Source organism: Rhipicephalus microplus, unplaced genomic scaffold, assembly GCF_043290135.1.
Source record: "Rhipicephalus microplus isolate Deutch F79 unplaced genomic scaffold, USDA_Rmic scaffold_43, whole genome shotgun sequence".
Classification (NCBI taxonomy): Eukaryota; Metazoa; Arthropoda; class Arachnida; order Ixodida; family Ixodidae; genus Rhipicephalus; species Rhipicephalus microplus.
In genome coordinates, this window is record NW_027464616.1 from 2220398 (window position 1) to 2234140 (window position 13743).

A 13743-nucleotide genomic window follows, 5' to 3' on the forward strand; every position below is an offset into this window, starting at 1 on the left:
CATTGGCATCACGGAATAGGGTCTTGCCACACAAGCGTGCAATATTTCGCAACTCTTTGGCGCATTTTCTTTAATTAAATGTTTTCTATTACCACCACCTATCCATTCCCAGAGAGGGGAAAAAATCACGTATACCCTTACGTGGCCTAAACATACTCACGTTATCGTTTATATCTACAGAATATTCCTCTCCCACACATGTCTTCACTGACGGGTCTGCGTCTCCCACTGCTTCAACAGCGGCGTCCGTCATTCCAAAATTAAAGACCAGCGAACGCTTTCGTCTAGAGCATCAAAAAACATCAACAGTGGCAGAGATCGTGGCCATCCACGAGGTAATTCGTTATTTATCGACGAAGCCTCCTTGCAGCTGGACTATATATTGCGAATCTAAACCAGCACTTGCTGTCATAGATTCGGCGCTTAAACGGGGGCCATATTATCGTCTTGCTCAAAAAGTGGCTGAATCACACAATGTAGCCCCGAAAAGGGACCATAGTATAACATGTCAGTGGATTCCTGGGCACTGCGGCTTACACGGAAACGAGCAAGCCGACGCGGAGGCAAAGATGGCTCACAATAACGCCACAATATTGGCTCTTACGTTTTCACGACTGGGTACTAACACTGTTGTGCACACACTCCGCCGTAAAACTACGGCAGCCTATTTGTCCCTACCAAGTCACCATCACCGCCGTCTTCACGAACTCGACCTAGATATACACATTAGGTTACGGCCAACCATGAAAAGGTGCAATACAAGCGTATTGCGCCGGTTACGAATAAATGTGGCATTCACTCGTCGTTACGTACACGTTATCGGCCATGCCCCCAATGGTGAGGCCTGAGACAACTGTACATATCTTGTGCCCACGATATATCGCGCCAGGTAAATTCAATGACCACCATCTTGACGAAATGTACCTAGCAGGAAGTTTCTAAAAAAGTTCTGCTAGGAACACCACCTCGTCATCAGCGCGATATTCTGAAAGTGCTAACCAAGTTTTTACGACAGGCAGAACTCGACAAGAGAACTATAAATTGATCTAAGGTCTTGCTTCATCGCAATCTTCCTCCTCATCATCAGTAACACTTTCTCTTTTCCCTTTCTTTCGCACCCCCTCCCCTCGTCTAACGCAGCGCAGTAGGCCAGAAAATGGATTCAGGCCGACCTCCTAGCTTTTCTGCCACAAGAAAAATTCCTCTCCCTCTCTAGGCAGAAATGTTTTACAGCGAAAGCTGTTATGAGATCCTCACAACGTGGGTCACGTGCGGTACCGTAGTTTTCCGCCGCCGCCATCGGTGTCCGTAACCACTATCGCACGCAATAAGAACAAAAAAAAACTTAAAGAAAAAAAGTTCGGCAGATCCCACGTACCTGGGAATCGACATTCCTCTAAGCATGCGGAGGGAAAGTGACAATGTTGCAATTTTTTTTATTGAGCGACACGTCATGAAATGACGCCGAATATATGCACAAACCTTTCATGCACAGACATACGTTGAAAAGTTGCAGATGTTTATATAACCAGTTGTTTGAACATGCGAAACGATGTCAACTGGAACATGCGTATTAGCGGCCCCGAAGCTGATATGAAGCGCTGATGCTTGCGAAGATGCTGGCCCTGGACACTGCCACATAAATCAACTTCAGCGCATGGCACTGAACCACAATTGACGTTAACCTGACGTGACCGCTGTATCAAAAGAGTACATATGTAATGCTTTTTTTTTAAATGCGAAGCATTTCTTAGCGAACTTCGGCGGCTTTTAGCGTATCTATCTATCTAGCCGCTTACGTTGGGGTGCTCTCGTTATCACCCCCTTGGCGTGAACCAAAATTAGCATGGGAGGGTTAGATGGTTTAAAGAATATGACGCGCTGGTCAAGACATCAATATTGTCACAGTCCCGTCACGTACATCGTCAAACGCTTCCCGCCAGAAAGTGTACCTACGGGCCGCTATGTGCCGCTGGTATTGTGGGTATGTGCCACAGGTGATTGACACTTAGTATCTACACAGGAACGACGAGAACACACATGAGCAATTTTAACGCGCCAACGTTCATAAATACCCGACATCGGTAGCGTCGACCCTACGATGGCAAAGAATAAATATCAGGGTTTAGGCTGGAATCAAACCCAAGCATTCTGCGTGGCAATGAAGCATTTTACCACAGAGCTGCGCCAGGTCTCGGAACTACTTTTATAATAGACGCTAATCTTTGTGAAACGCCTATTGTGGTTGCAGTGCTGCCTACCAATTTTATAAACATTACATACGTACTCCTTTGATACAGCCGTCACGTCGGGATAACGTCAATTGCGGTTAGTTGCCATGCGCTGAAGTTGATTTATGTAGCAATGTTCAGGGCCAGCATCCTCGCGAGCATCAGCGCTTCATATCAGCTTCTGGTGTTACACGCATGTTCCAGTTGGCATCGTTGCGCAAGTGCAAACAACTAGTTATGTAAACATCTGCAAAACTCTTCAACATATGCCTGTGCGTGCAAAATTTGTACATATATTTAGCGTAATTTCATTTCATGTCGCTCAATAAAAAAATTTCAACACAGTCACCTTCCCTCCGCATGCTTCGCATAACGTCGATTCCCAGGTACGTGGGATCTGCCGAATTATTTTCTTTCGGGGTGGGGGGAGGGCACTTTTTATTTCGGGGGTGGGCGCCTCTTTTAAATAGTCGTTTTTCGCTCTGCATGCCATGGGAAAAAAGCTTTGGTGGAGAGAGGGGACACGCGCCCGGTGAGAACGAGTTCTTGCAGCTGTAACACGAGAAACACTAGAACTATGTGCTAAAGACAGACGATCTGAGCATGCATGTAGTAATGAGTAAGGTGGACACAGTGCGGGCTGCTACTGAGACACACGCACAACATCGTGGGGCAAGGTTCCTTTTGGCGTTGCATAAATCAGTTGCCAGACTTTGGAGGGGTTGTTGCCAGACTGCCGCTAAATTTGGCTGAAAAACTTTTCTGTAGCTGTGGCTTCTCCGTAAGAGTTTGATGCCATCCGCGGTGCATTTCGCGAGTGCATGAGCGATGCTGGCCGTTTTAATTAACGGAATGAACCGAGCCAAGCAGAAGTCGAGCGTGGTGCTGCCGTGCAATTAAGAGGACAATTTATTTAACGAAATGAAGTAAGGGGGAGGGTGCAGCGCATCACCTCCTGTGACTCTATTCAGTTTTCCCCGTCACCCCTAATACCGAGACGTGATATCTTAATCGCACAGCTGCGCACACAGCAAGAGAACGCACCTCGACTTCTGCTAGGCGCGGTTCATTCCGTTAAATAAATTGGCCTCCTTATTGCGCAGGTGCGCCGTGCTTGACTTCTGCTAGGCGTGGTTCATTCCGTTAATTAAATTGGCCTCTTAATTGCACAGCAGCGCCGCGCTCGACTTGTGCTAGGCGCGGTTCATTCCGTAAATAAAACGAATTCTGTAATGCGGGGTTCATTCAGGTAATTTAAACAGTCTCTTAATTGCACAGCAGCGCCACGCTCGACTACTGCTAGGCGCGGTTCATTCCGTTAATTAAAACAGCCAGCGTCGCTCGTTCGCGAAATGTACCGTGAATGGCACCAAATTCTCACGGAGAAGCCACAACTACAGAAAAAAATTTGCAGTCAAATTTAGCGGCAGTCTGGCAACACTGACCCTCCCAGTCTGGCAATCATTTATGCAACGCCAGAAGGAACCTTGCCCATCGTGGCAACTTGTAAACTCATTACTCCAGTCACTAAGTATCAGACACGAACAGAATATATTCACAAAAGTAACGAACAACCCGTACCATAGAAGTAACAAGCGTAATCTCACGGAACGTTCGAGAACGGCGTGTCTCGTTGCAAAGGTTACTTGAGATTTTAGTCACCACCTGTGAACCAATCATGAATTATTATTTGTCTCCGGTCAATAATTATGAATCATCGCGCTCATTAATTATGAATCATCGCTTACATAAGTGAGGAGCAACACCAAACCAATTAAGAAACTCTGTATGTTGCCATGCCGCTTTAGCTTCCCATGCGGGGTGCCCCTCAAGCGACTAAAGAGAGATAAATAACGTTTATTAGTATTGTCTGTTAGTAACTAAAGTAGGTGGCGCCGTTAATCTAGAGCTGCGCTGGTTATAGCGGCTCACCGGGCCTGGTCCAGGGTTACCAGGTGGCTTCCCAATGCCTGATTTGAAAGTCGCGCCTCCCACGACCAATGTGGAAGCTGTATGAGCGTCAAGCTTGCCGGAACAGGACGCGAGGGAATTTGTATGTAATGTGTGTAAGTGTTAGTATCCCTCCGCACCAGGGGTGCACATCGTGATATTCGGAAGGGTGTATTGTAGAACGTGGGAGTATATTGGGGTACGTGTTCGTTTTAACCAAGAGACTAAATCTTCCTATTGTGGTAGCACCACTTCGAAGTTCGCATGTATACCTGTTGTACTGGTAGGCAGCCAGTGACATAGGCGCGTGGATATAGCCGAGTTTCAGGTCGGTGGCTCCTCCACCCCTTGATAAACCGTTGGATGTCCGACTGGCACAGGGTATTGAACCTGGTACCTCCCATATAGCAATTACCGATCATTCAGTAATACAATTTTAGGAAACTAAAACTAAAACAATTTTTTATCATCTTTATTAACCACTGAAATGCTTTGCAATCTGCATGACCAGTATTCGCAGTGGTTGCTGCCATCAACACCGACACCTTGAAGCTATATAGCTCTCATTCAACAAATGAAGTACTTTCGTTCTCGTCGTTTCATCAAAATGACAGAAAACCTCCAGACCTGAGTGCAACGCACAGCATAGTCAAAGCAAAAGGCACGCCAGCACAATAACAGCTCGTAATATATAAATGAAGTCGACACACGCGACAGCAGCGCAACCATGCAAAAACACGCTTGGCCTTTTTTTTTTTCGAGCAACCAAAAGCTTTGCAGCCGATGGCAGAACGGCAGCACACTCACAGCTGGATGCCGTTGATGACGCTCCCGAAGAGTCCCACCGCACCGAGAAACTCGACGGTGCCGCAGAGCTTGACGGAGGCCTCTTGCGCCACGTTGGATATGCCGTAGAGTGCGGCGCCTCCGAGGCAGAGCATGTCGCCCAGCAGACGGTTGGCCGAGGGCGACGCCTGTCCCGCCGAGTGAGACGCCTCGTGCGCGTCGGCCCACACCAGGCAGCCGACGCCCAGCAGCGCCACGCTGACGCCCATCACGTGCACCGGGTGGTAGCGCACCTTGAGCGCCAGCCACGACAACGCCAGCACCACCGGAATCGTGAAGCAGTCCAGCAGCTGCGGTGTTAAGGCGAAACATCTATGGGCTGAACTCCATACCGACTGTCCACTGACGATGACCGCCAGCGGCATGAATAGGAATGTTAGCTAAAGGCATGTGAATGATGAAAGGGTGCCAGTGATTCTGTGCTGTCATGCCCTGATGATATAATCAATGACGTTTTTCTAAGACATCATCTGGCGACGTTATTCGATGGCATCAGCCTGAACCGATATAGGAAATGGTGCAACACCGGGTCAAGTGCACAAGGTTGTGCAACCACTCAGAAGGCCTCATTTAAAAATTAAGGGATCCTGAAGGTTTGCCTTTAAGAGTTGAACGCGATAGCGATATCGTGTCCCTAGTGCGTGCTTCAACCACTTTGTGTACGAAATCTTTTCAAACTTACTATGCACCTGCTACGTGGCCTTTGGGGAATATGCGCAGTAATGTGTGTGCCTTATGTAGTGGGGACCGGCTTAAAACTATGAAGTCATTATGATAACCAAATTTTCTGACGCCAGATGGCAATGTACGCTTTTATCACGCATATTACTGCGGTATTCATGTTGTATTGTGAAATCATGTATACAAGAAGCGTGTGTCTGTAAAGTATGAAACTTACTTTCAGTGCATTTGCAAGCAGAGGAAGTCATTTTCGCTGTCTCTACGATCAGACGCGTGGCTCTGTGGCCAGCATGCCACCCCAGCGACAGGGTTCGATCCACACCCCGACTCAGAACCTTTATCATTCATTTCATTTGCATCTTTCTCAATTTTTCGGTCACGCACAAGATGATTTTTCGCTCACAACAAACGACGCCGACGCTGAAATTTCTGCGAAACGAGCTCTCTAACGCTATCGTGTATTGAACTGTTTCCCGGGAGCATGCTTAGGTATCTAATTGAATTAAGAAAATGTCTAATCATTTTGCAATTAGTCAGTCTTCACTTCTACGTAAAAAAGAATCAAATACAAGGCTCGAAATGCAACCTAGTTTGTTCCTTGTTTGTATTCTTTTCGAGCAAAGAAACGTAAAGCTCTCGACATTGGTCCTGGAACACGGTACGTCGAACTATTGTTTAACATGGTGGTGTCTCCAGCAAGGTAATCGAAGCGAAGTAAAATATAAATGACCTCTAGCTTTTCGCTCAAGAAGCCCGTGCAAATGCGTTTGAAGCCATATGATGAAATACGCAGTGCGTGACGTGCCTGTGCAGCTGATGCGTACAATTGCACACCCCGCTGCTGAAGTAGACATATTCGATATCGCAGTGAAAAACAACTATAGGAAACGACCGTAATTCTTGACTTACCTGTCATGTAGTGGCTGTCTGGCATTTATTTGAACTTCGGATAAACTCATTTTTTGTCGCACTGACGAGGTGAATCTGATCCATTACTTCATTCTTATTATTCATCCGGACAGTCTTTTGGTCATTGTGTCTAATTATGTGTCGATCTCATATGTATAAACTTAACTGAAATCAATGAATCATAACCATCAATTTTGTACCTACTTGGAAGTGCTTGGAAGTTGGAAGTGCACGACTAGACGTATCTCGGAAAGAATCAAGAGTGCCGCTAGGTATGTGTCGCATTGAAAAGGCCTCTATTATATAGGCCAGATTGTTTTGACACTCACAACCATGTTTAAAACAAGCATATGTAATCTTAACCACAGTTGTCATCTGCATATGAGGCTGGCGTAGAAGGCGCGGGATAATTACATCACAGACGATGTCGAGTCGACACTGGCGGCCATCATGTGTGGAGAACAGCGTAGTCGTCCGTTCCACGCAATCAGCTATCACTCCCAAAGATGGCTGCGCCTTGCAAGTAATTAAAAAACTGGTCTATACAAAACCCCTCAATAAATATAGCTAAATGGAAATGCGACCTGGAGCGTGACTGCCGACGTGGCATTTGGGGCCCTTTATGGATAGTGAGCAAAGATACCGCTGCTTAGCGACATGTGCATATACTTAAAAAATCGCCACCCAAGCACTCCGTACAGATGGTTAAGTAGCGAAGCTGAAACGTACAGCCGCAGGTGGCTTCAGACGTCACAGCCTAAGTCGAAGAAGCGGGCACTGTCCCCAGCGACAGCGTTCCCGCCATCGCCTCACTGACGCTGCTCTGTCCGCAACGCCGGTTCATCGGCTCGCCGTAGTCGCTTGCGTTTAACTCGGTAAGCTGCCGGATGCTCGGTGCGCAGTTTCTGCTTGATTTTCGCCACCCATGCGTGTTCTTGTGCCCACACTGCTGCATCGGCCCGGCGAAAATGAATTCTCTCAAGCATCAGCTGTCAGCGATGTTCTTGAAAACGTGTCTTCTGGTCGGGCGTCTGTACGATCCTGCACGCGAGCTCGGCAGCACGGCTGCGAAACGATGAACGACGTCACTAACTACGCAGCCAATGGCACGCGTGCATGCTTGGGCACGACGCAGACAATGGCTTCCCTAACGGCGCTGCAGCCAATGGCGCGCATGCTTTGGTGCGACGCAGATAACGACGTAATTCACGGCGCTCACAGTGGAGACTCTTATGACTGTTTGTGGCGAACGTACGGCTTTGGTTTCGCCTAGCCATACACAGCCTTCACTGTAAAGTGGTGGAAGCGCACGGGACGTACCTGTACGCTGGTGAGCGTGGTGTACTGGTAGGCCTTGACCAGGAGATAGTTTGCCTCGACGTCCACCAACGCAAGGAGGAAGTAGCGTCCACCGCGGGCTCTGAGCACAGGTATGAGGCCTGCATCACCGCCACGGCACGCCAGCCACGTGGTGAACACCGCACACAGCAGCACGTAGTTGACGAAGCTCTGCGCTGAATTCGAGAAGAAGCGTCGTCGGCGTTGTAACAACACGGCTGAATGCCGTGTCTATATACTGCGCTTCAATACTCGCAAGCAAATCTGTCAAGTTCCATCTGATTATGGTTGAGAGCAGCGCGACAGCCAACGACGACGATGAACCAGCAATTAAAAGGTTTTTTTTTTCAATAAGAAAAAAACAACATGAAAATTCATCATTGTAGAAGCGCTACTACAACAAAGACTTCGCGAAACACAGAACGAAACACTACTAAAACAAAAAAAATATTTAGGAACAAAAAACACCAACTTTAAGTGAAGTGTACGACCGTCATCACAAAGCCAGAGTCGTTATATGAAAAAAAGCCGTTGAACGAGTAGCGTTCAGGACAGACTGAATGCATGCAGGCACAATGCACGAGTACGACCAATTAGAAGTGTGAATACACCTTGTTCATGTCCCACCTACCCGAGCATCGGCGAAGCTTGCACTGAGCACTAAGCCATGCAAGACTTGATACAGCAAAACTGGACAATTCTGCAAGCTAACCTCGTCGCTTCTAGGTCATTTGTAGACCTTAGTAAACTACAGTTTGCGAAGGTTGTTTCTGGATAGATTTCTTTCATGTTCTTGCTAGGCTGTAGCGAAGTGTTAGGGCATTATAGCTAAGTTCAACCGATGGCTACGACGTTTTAGCCAACTACTAGTACGTAAGTATGAGTGAGACGACAGCAATTATTAAGGAGAGGTCATCTGTCATGAGGAAGCTTAATCATCGCAGCCATCGTGCTCATCATAGTCATCATCATAAAAATATCCTTCAATATAAACTCTGGAGAACTACTCACGCTCGTACCTGCCACGAAATACTTCGACCATGGTTTCATCTTCTGACACCAGCATTTCTTGTTGCTCCTCTTTCGAACTATCGGTCTGCGTTGCATTACCAGGCGACTGTAGCTTTTGCAAATCTATTATTGTTTAGAAGCTTCATAGCCAAAACGACAGTTACTCATCACGGAGTACAAGTGTTATCGTAACTAGGACTGGGGGGGAGCTTTATAGTGGACCATTAGTGAGTCATTAAATCGTGATACGGCATACTAATTAAGGGAGCTCAAGCAGCTGACCTATTGAAATAAGGAATTCTTGCCACGGTGGTCAAGTGATTATTGTTTTCGACCATGGACCCGCAGATCGTGGGATCGAACCTCGGCCACGGCGGCAGCATTTCCGGAGCCCTACACCGCAGCATCTCTCATAGGTCGCTCCTTGTTCACCCCGTAACAAAATACTATCATCATTATAAAACGGAAGGGGAGCAGGAGGAAAAATGAAGGAGGAAGGACAAGGAGGTTAGCCAGTAAATAACGGGTGTGTGCCACAAAAATTGGGTGACTACCACTACGCACCGCTGGTTGACTACAAATGAGCAAGACAACAGTTTTATTTTATTTATTTATTTAACAATACTGTCAATCCCGTCAGGGATTTTTACAGGAGTGGGCTGGAAAGTGTCAACAAACATTCTATATTCACATTCTATATTCTATATACATTCTATATTCTATAGTTAGGCCAACAAATGGCTGAGAAGCGAAAACAAGAGCCAAACACTCCGACTACGTACAGCGAGGAGATGCTAGGAAACGGGAGAGGCAACGGTGGCTGCGGAGATATCCCTAAGTGTTGGAAAGCCAACGCCAACGACGATGTGCCTATCTCGTGCGTATGACATTCATCGACTGATCTCGAATTTCTCTGCGCTGAGAATCAACACAGAAACAACCTAGCATCACCTAGCAACGGCATAAAAGCAAACCAGATTAGTCTTTAGAACCAGCTTCACTGTATCACGCATTGCGCGGCTTACTACAGGCCTCACAGATTTTTTGGTAATATAAATTAAAAATTCAGCAGATCCAACGTGCCCTGGAAATCGATGTTATGCGAAACATGCGGGTGGAAGGTGACTGTGTTTTTTTTCTCTCTCTTTTTTTAGGGAAAAGTAACGAAATGGTTCCTTGCAGCTTACGCTAAAGATGGGAAACCGCTTACTTGCCCCTTAGCGTCTGCTGTAACGGACTGGGAGCCAAGCAGCCTTGATTGTATCACTCACCCGTGGGGATTTGCAGGTTGTGCTGCGACTGTAGGATTTGGCTGGTGACTCCAGTGCCGCACAGGAGGCCCGAGAGAACTTGGCCGAGCAGTAGCGCCTTCCACACCTCCCTGAAGAGGGAATCGAAATCAAAATGAAGACGCAAGTAAGTATTTGTCAAGGAACACATGAGAGAAAAAAAAGATAAGAGAAAATGATGCGGAGCCAAAGTGTGCGGTGCGTACACCCAACAGCAAACAGGAAGCAGGCTTCGGGAAATTTTTGCTCTCCTTTTGAATGACGTTTTCAATCTAGCGGGTGAATGTATAGATTGCAATAACTGCGACAGGCTAGAATGTTTGTTCGGATGCTATGTTCCCAGGCAAAGCAGTAATATACGTTTTTCTGAAATGTCACGTCTTGCAAGTTCTTGCTGTTCGCTGTACAGTATCCAGAGAAATATGTTCTCAGCGAAGAAAGAGGAGGAAAAGAACGGGTGGGCAGGTGGGTTTGCCGATTTTCACACCATCTTGAAACCTTCTGTGCGGCAGGGCGTAAGGAGAATAAGATATGATAGAAAATAGATGTTATAAAGGAAGGAATAAAAAACAATAATACGGTAAACGACAATGCTTTAAGTCTGTCTCTACGAGCAGTTGTCCTCCAGAAACGCATCCACATTCAAAAGCCTTCCGTGCCGAAGACTGTCCCGGCCGCTGTTCTAAGGCCCTTTTCTCCGACAACGGGCGATTGTCAAGTCTAACATTTTTGAAAGTCCGCTCACTTCATTATTCTTGGAGAGGTACAATTCAATTGCAAAAATGCCGCGTTTATGTTAAAATCAATTTACTGTGCTTAAACAGACTTTACATACGGCTGAACACAAAAACAAATGCAGCAGAAACTTCACGCGTACCTCTCGTTTCACTAGAAGTTTAAAGTAGCCTTTTAACTGCAACGGAGCGTTGCAAGGCTTACAAGGCCGTTTTTAGTTAGTATGTGCGTTGCTTCTAGTTTTACAATATTACTCGCCAACGTTTTTTAGCAAAAAAAAAGAAAATGAGAATCCATTTCCACACTGGTTTACACAACACTCGAGTACCTGAAACAGCACGTCTTCTTTCTTGATTAGTTAATACAGTTAGGAATTGTTTTAAACCAATACCACCTCTAAGCACATGTTATATTGTTTATATGCTGTCAATTGAACGAGATAAAAAACAACCAGTCTCGTTCTCCATCATCACAGCTCACACTATGCGTGGTTTCAGGCTAAGTACGTTATCACGAAGAAAGACGCAGCTTCTGCAAGTGCCTACATTCATATTTATTTCAATTCTCAACTAGTAAGTGTCAAGACAAATCTTGTTTTTTTTTCGTTTTAGATCAAAAGCTAATCGAGATCGCAACAAGGGTGCCGCAGCTGTCCGTCGCGGCCACCGCTGGTGTTCGTAACCACTATCGCGCGACATAAGATAAAGAAACTAAATAGGCGATGTAACCAGGTTGGAACCTGGGTCCTCTATGTGATACCCCTGTGTTCTACCATTGAGGTAGGCTGGTGCTTTTTGTTTATTTATTGCATTGAATCACTAGTTGTAAATGTTGCGAGATGTGCACAACAAAGTTCGTCACACTAGAGTTATTTCAAGTTAAAGGACGCCCACATTGTTTCAATCAGTAAGAGGTATTTCGAAAATCGGGCTAACACACACAAGCGTTCAGAAGAGTAAGCCACTGCGGCACGGGGTCAATAGTTTAAACATCACAGCGCACTTTAGCAGCTTCGTCTATCGGTGCTTGACACTTCATTCCAAAATGACCCTATACAGGCTCTATGTATAAGGAATCAAGTGAACATGTGTAATAAAGCGTTTTAGAACAGCAAAAAAACAACCAGGCATCATACAATGTGAACTGCGTAGTGTAGGCAGTTGACTGCTCCAACTAATTACAGAACCCTCACACGTAATTCTTCATTGTTATCACCCACAACAAGAACAAAATGCCCGTAATGCCTTACAAGTCCATGGCAGGTATACCACGCTTCTCCGACAAATGGAGAATAATAGCATAGTAGACGCTGGATATAATTTATAGCACCGATTTGATTGATATGTGGGGTTTAACGTCCCGAAACCACCATATGATTATGATATGATATGATATGATATGATATGATATGAGAGACGCCGTAGTGGAGGGCTCCGGAAATTTCGACCACCTGGGGTTCTTTAACGTGCCCCGAAATCTGAGCACACGGGCCTTCAATATTTCCGCCTCCATCGAAAATGCAGCCGCCGCAGCCGGGATTTGATTCCGCGACCGGCGGGTCAGCAGCCGAGTACCTTAGCCACTAGACCACCACAGCGGGGCTAATTTACAGGACAACGTTAAAGAACCCCCGGTGGTCAAAATTTCCGGAGCCCTCCACTACGGCGTCTCTCATAATCATATCGTGGTTTTGGGACGTTAAACACCACAAATCAATCAATTAATTTACAGGGCAGTGGGTACCGTGCAAGTGTGCTATGTATACTAGTTGCCCTAAACGTGTTTGAAAAGGCTCCAGAAAGGCTTTTAGCTTTCACTATGACGGTGATGCGCGTTCTGTGCAAGCCTGGTACTTTTTTATAGTCAATTTTTGTAAGCACGTTTCTCGCAAGGCGCACACTGGTTCTGTCGCGTACATGCGCGGTTGCTGTCCATCGAATGGATTCATGCCCATCTAACTCAGCTGCAAGTTCAGCGTTTTTCCCGTCTCTACACTTCCTCGATGTAGCTTGATCGTCAAGTTTTCGCTCATCAAAGCCACACGAACGTTGTCATCGTCGCTACACAAAGAAGCCTGTGTTTGCACAGCTGCCCGTCCGTCATGTTTTCTTGAAGGCAGCAAAGGCACTGTTAAAGAATAAAACAGAAATACACCAAGATGACGCAGAAAGACTATGCCATTACACGTACAAAAAAGGAGCACTGCAAACCATTGCCTCACTAGGTTTCCGCTGCTCGCTCTTGTTGTGTTCCATCTTTTCATCACGCTTTATTTTCTCTCGCTTTCGCTCGCGCCTACTTCCTTTCAGCTTAAGTGCCGAGGGACCAAGTCGGGCCCGCGTCATGCATGCAAGAACTCGCACAGCCTGGCTCATAGAGATTAGCGGGACGGCCGACTATTTCGGAACACGAAGGATAACGCAACCGCGTGTTGGGGCAGTGCGAACGATCATAGCTGTGCGCAGCAAGACAATTAGATGGGCGGCAAACATGGGATTACAGCGGCAAAACGCTTGTGAAGGAAAGGTGCGTTGACCTGTTCTTTGGAGGGGAGGAGGGGAACTAGGTGGTGTGCTTAAAGGGAGGGAGGGCTGGCCACCTGGGAGCGTTATTTGCAACAGGGTGCAGTGATGCCAACACCATGTTGAAATATAGCCAGAGATAACCTGAGAATCCGCTAATTGGGTGTTGCAAAACGACAAGGCCTAAGGAAACGCCGTGTGAGAGGGGTGCAAAGCAGTTGGGGTCACATA

The 13743-nt window shown here is 46.5% G+C and overlaps 1 protein-coding gene across 2 annotated transcripts in view; it reads right to left on the minus strand.

Moving 5' to 3' along the window:
* Positions 1–13743, minus strand: part of LOC142787060 (solute carrier family 35 member F1-like) — a 103194-nt gene that overhangs the window by 19039 nt on the left and 70412 nt on the right. For both annotated transcript variants that reach the window (XM_075884693.1, XM_075884694.1), the window contains exons 2-4: positions 10238–10347; positions 7938–8131; positions 4989–5317 (exon numbers count right to left, since the gene is read on the minus strand). In XM_075884693.1, coding sequence (XP_075740808.1) covers positions 4989–5317; positions 7938–8131; positions 10238–10347 — 633 coding nt within the window. The remainder of the gene's footprint in view (positions 1–4988; positions 5318–7937; positions 8132–10237; positions 10348–13743) is intronic.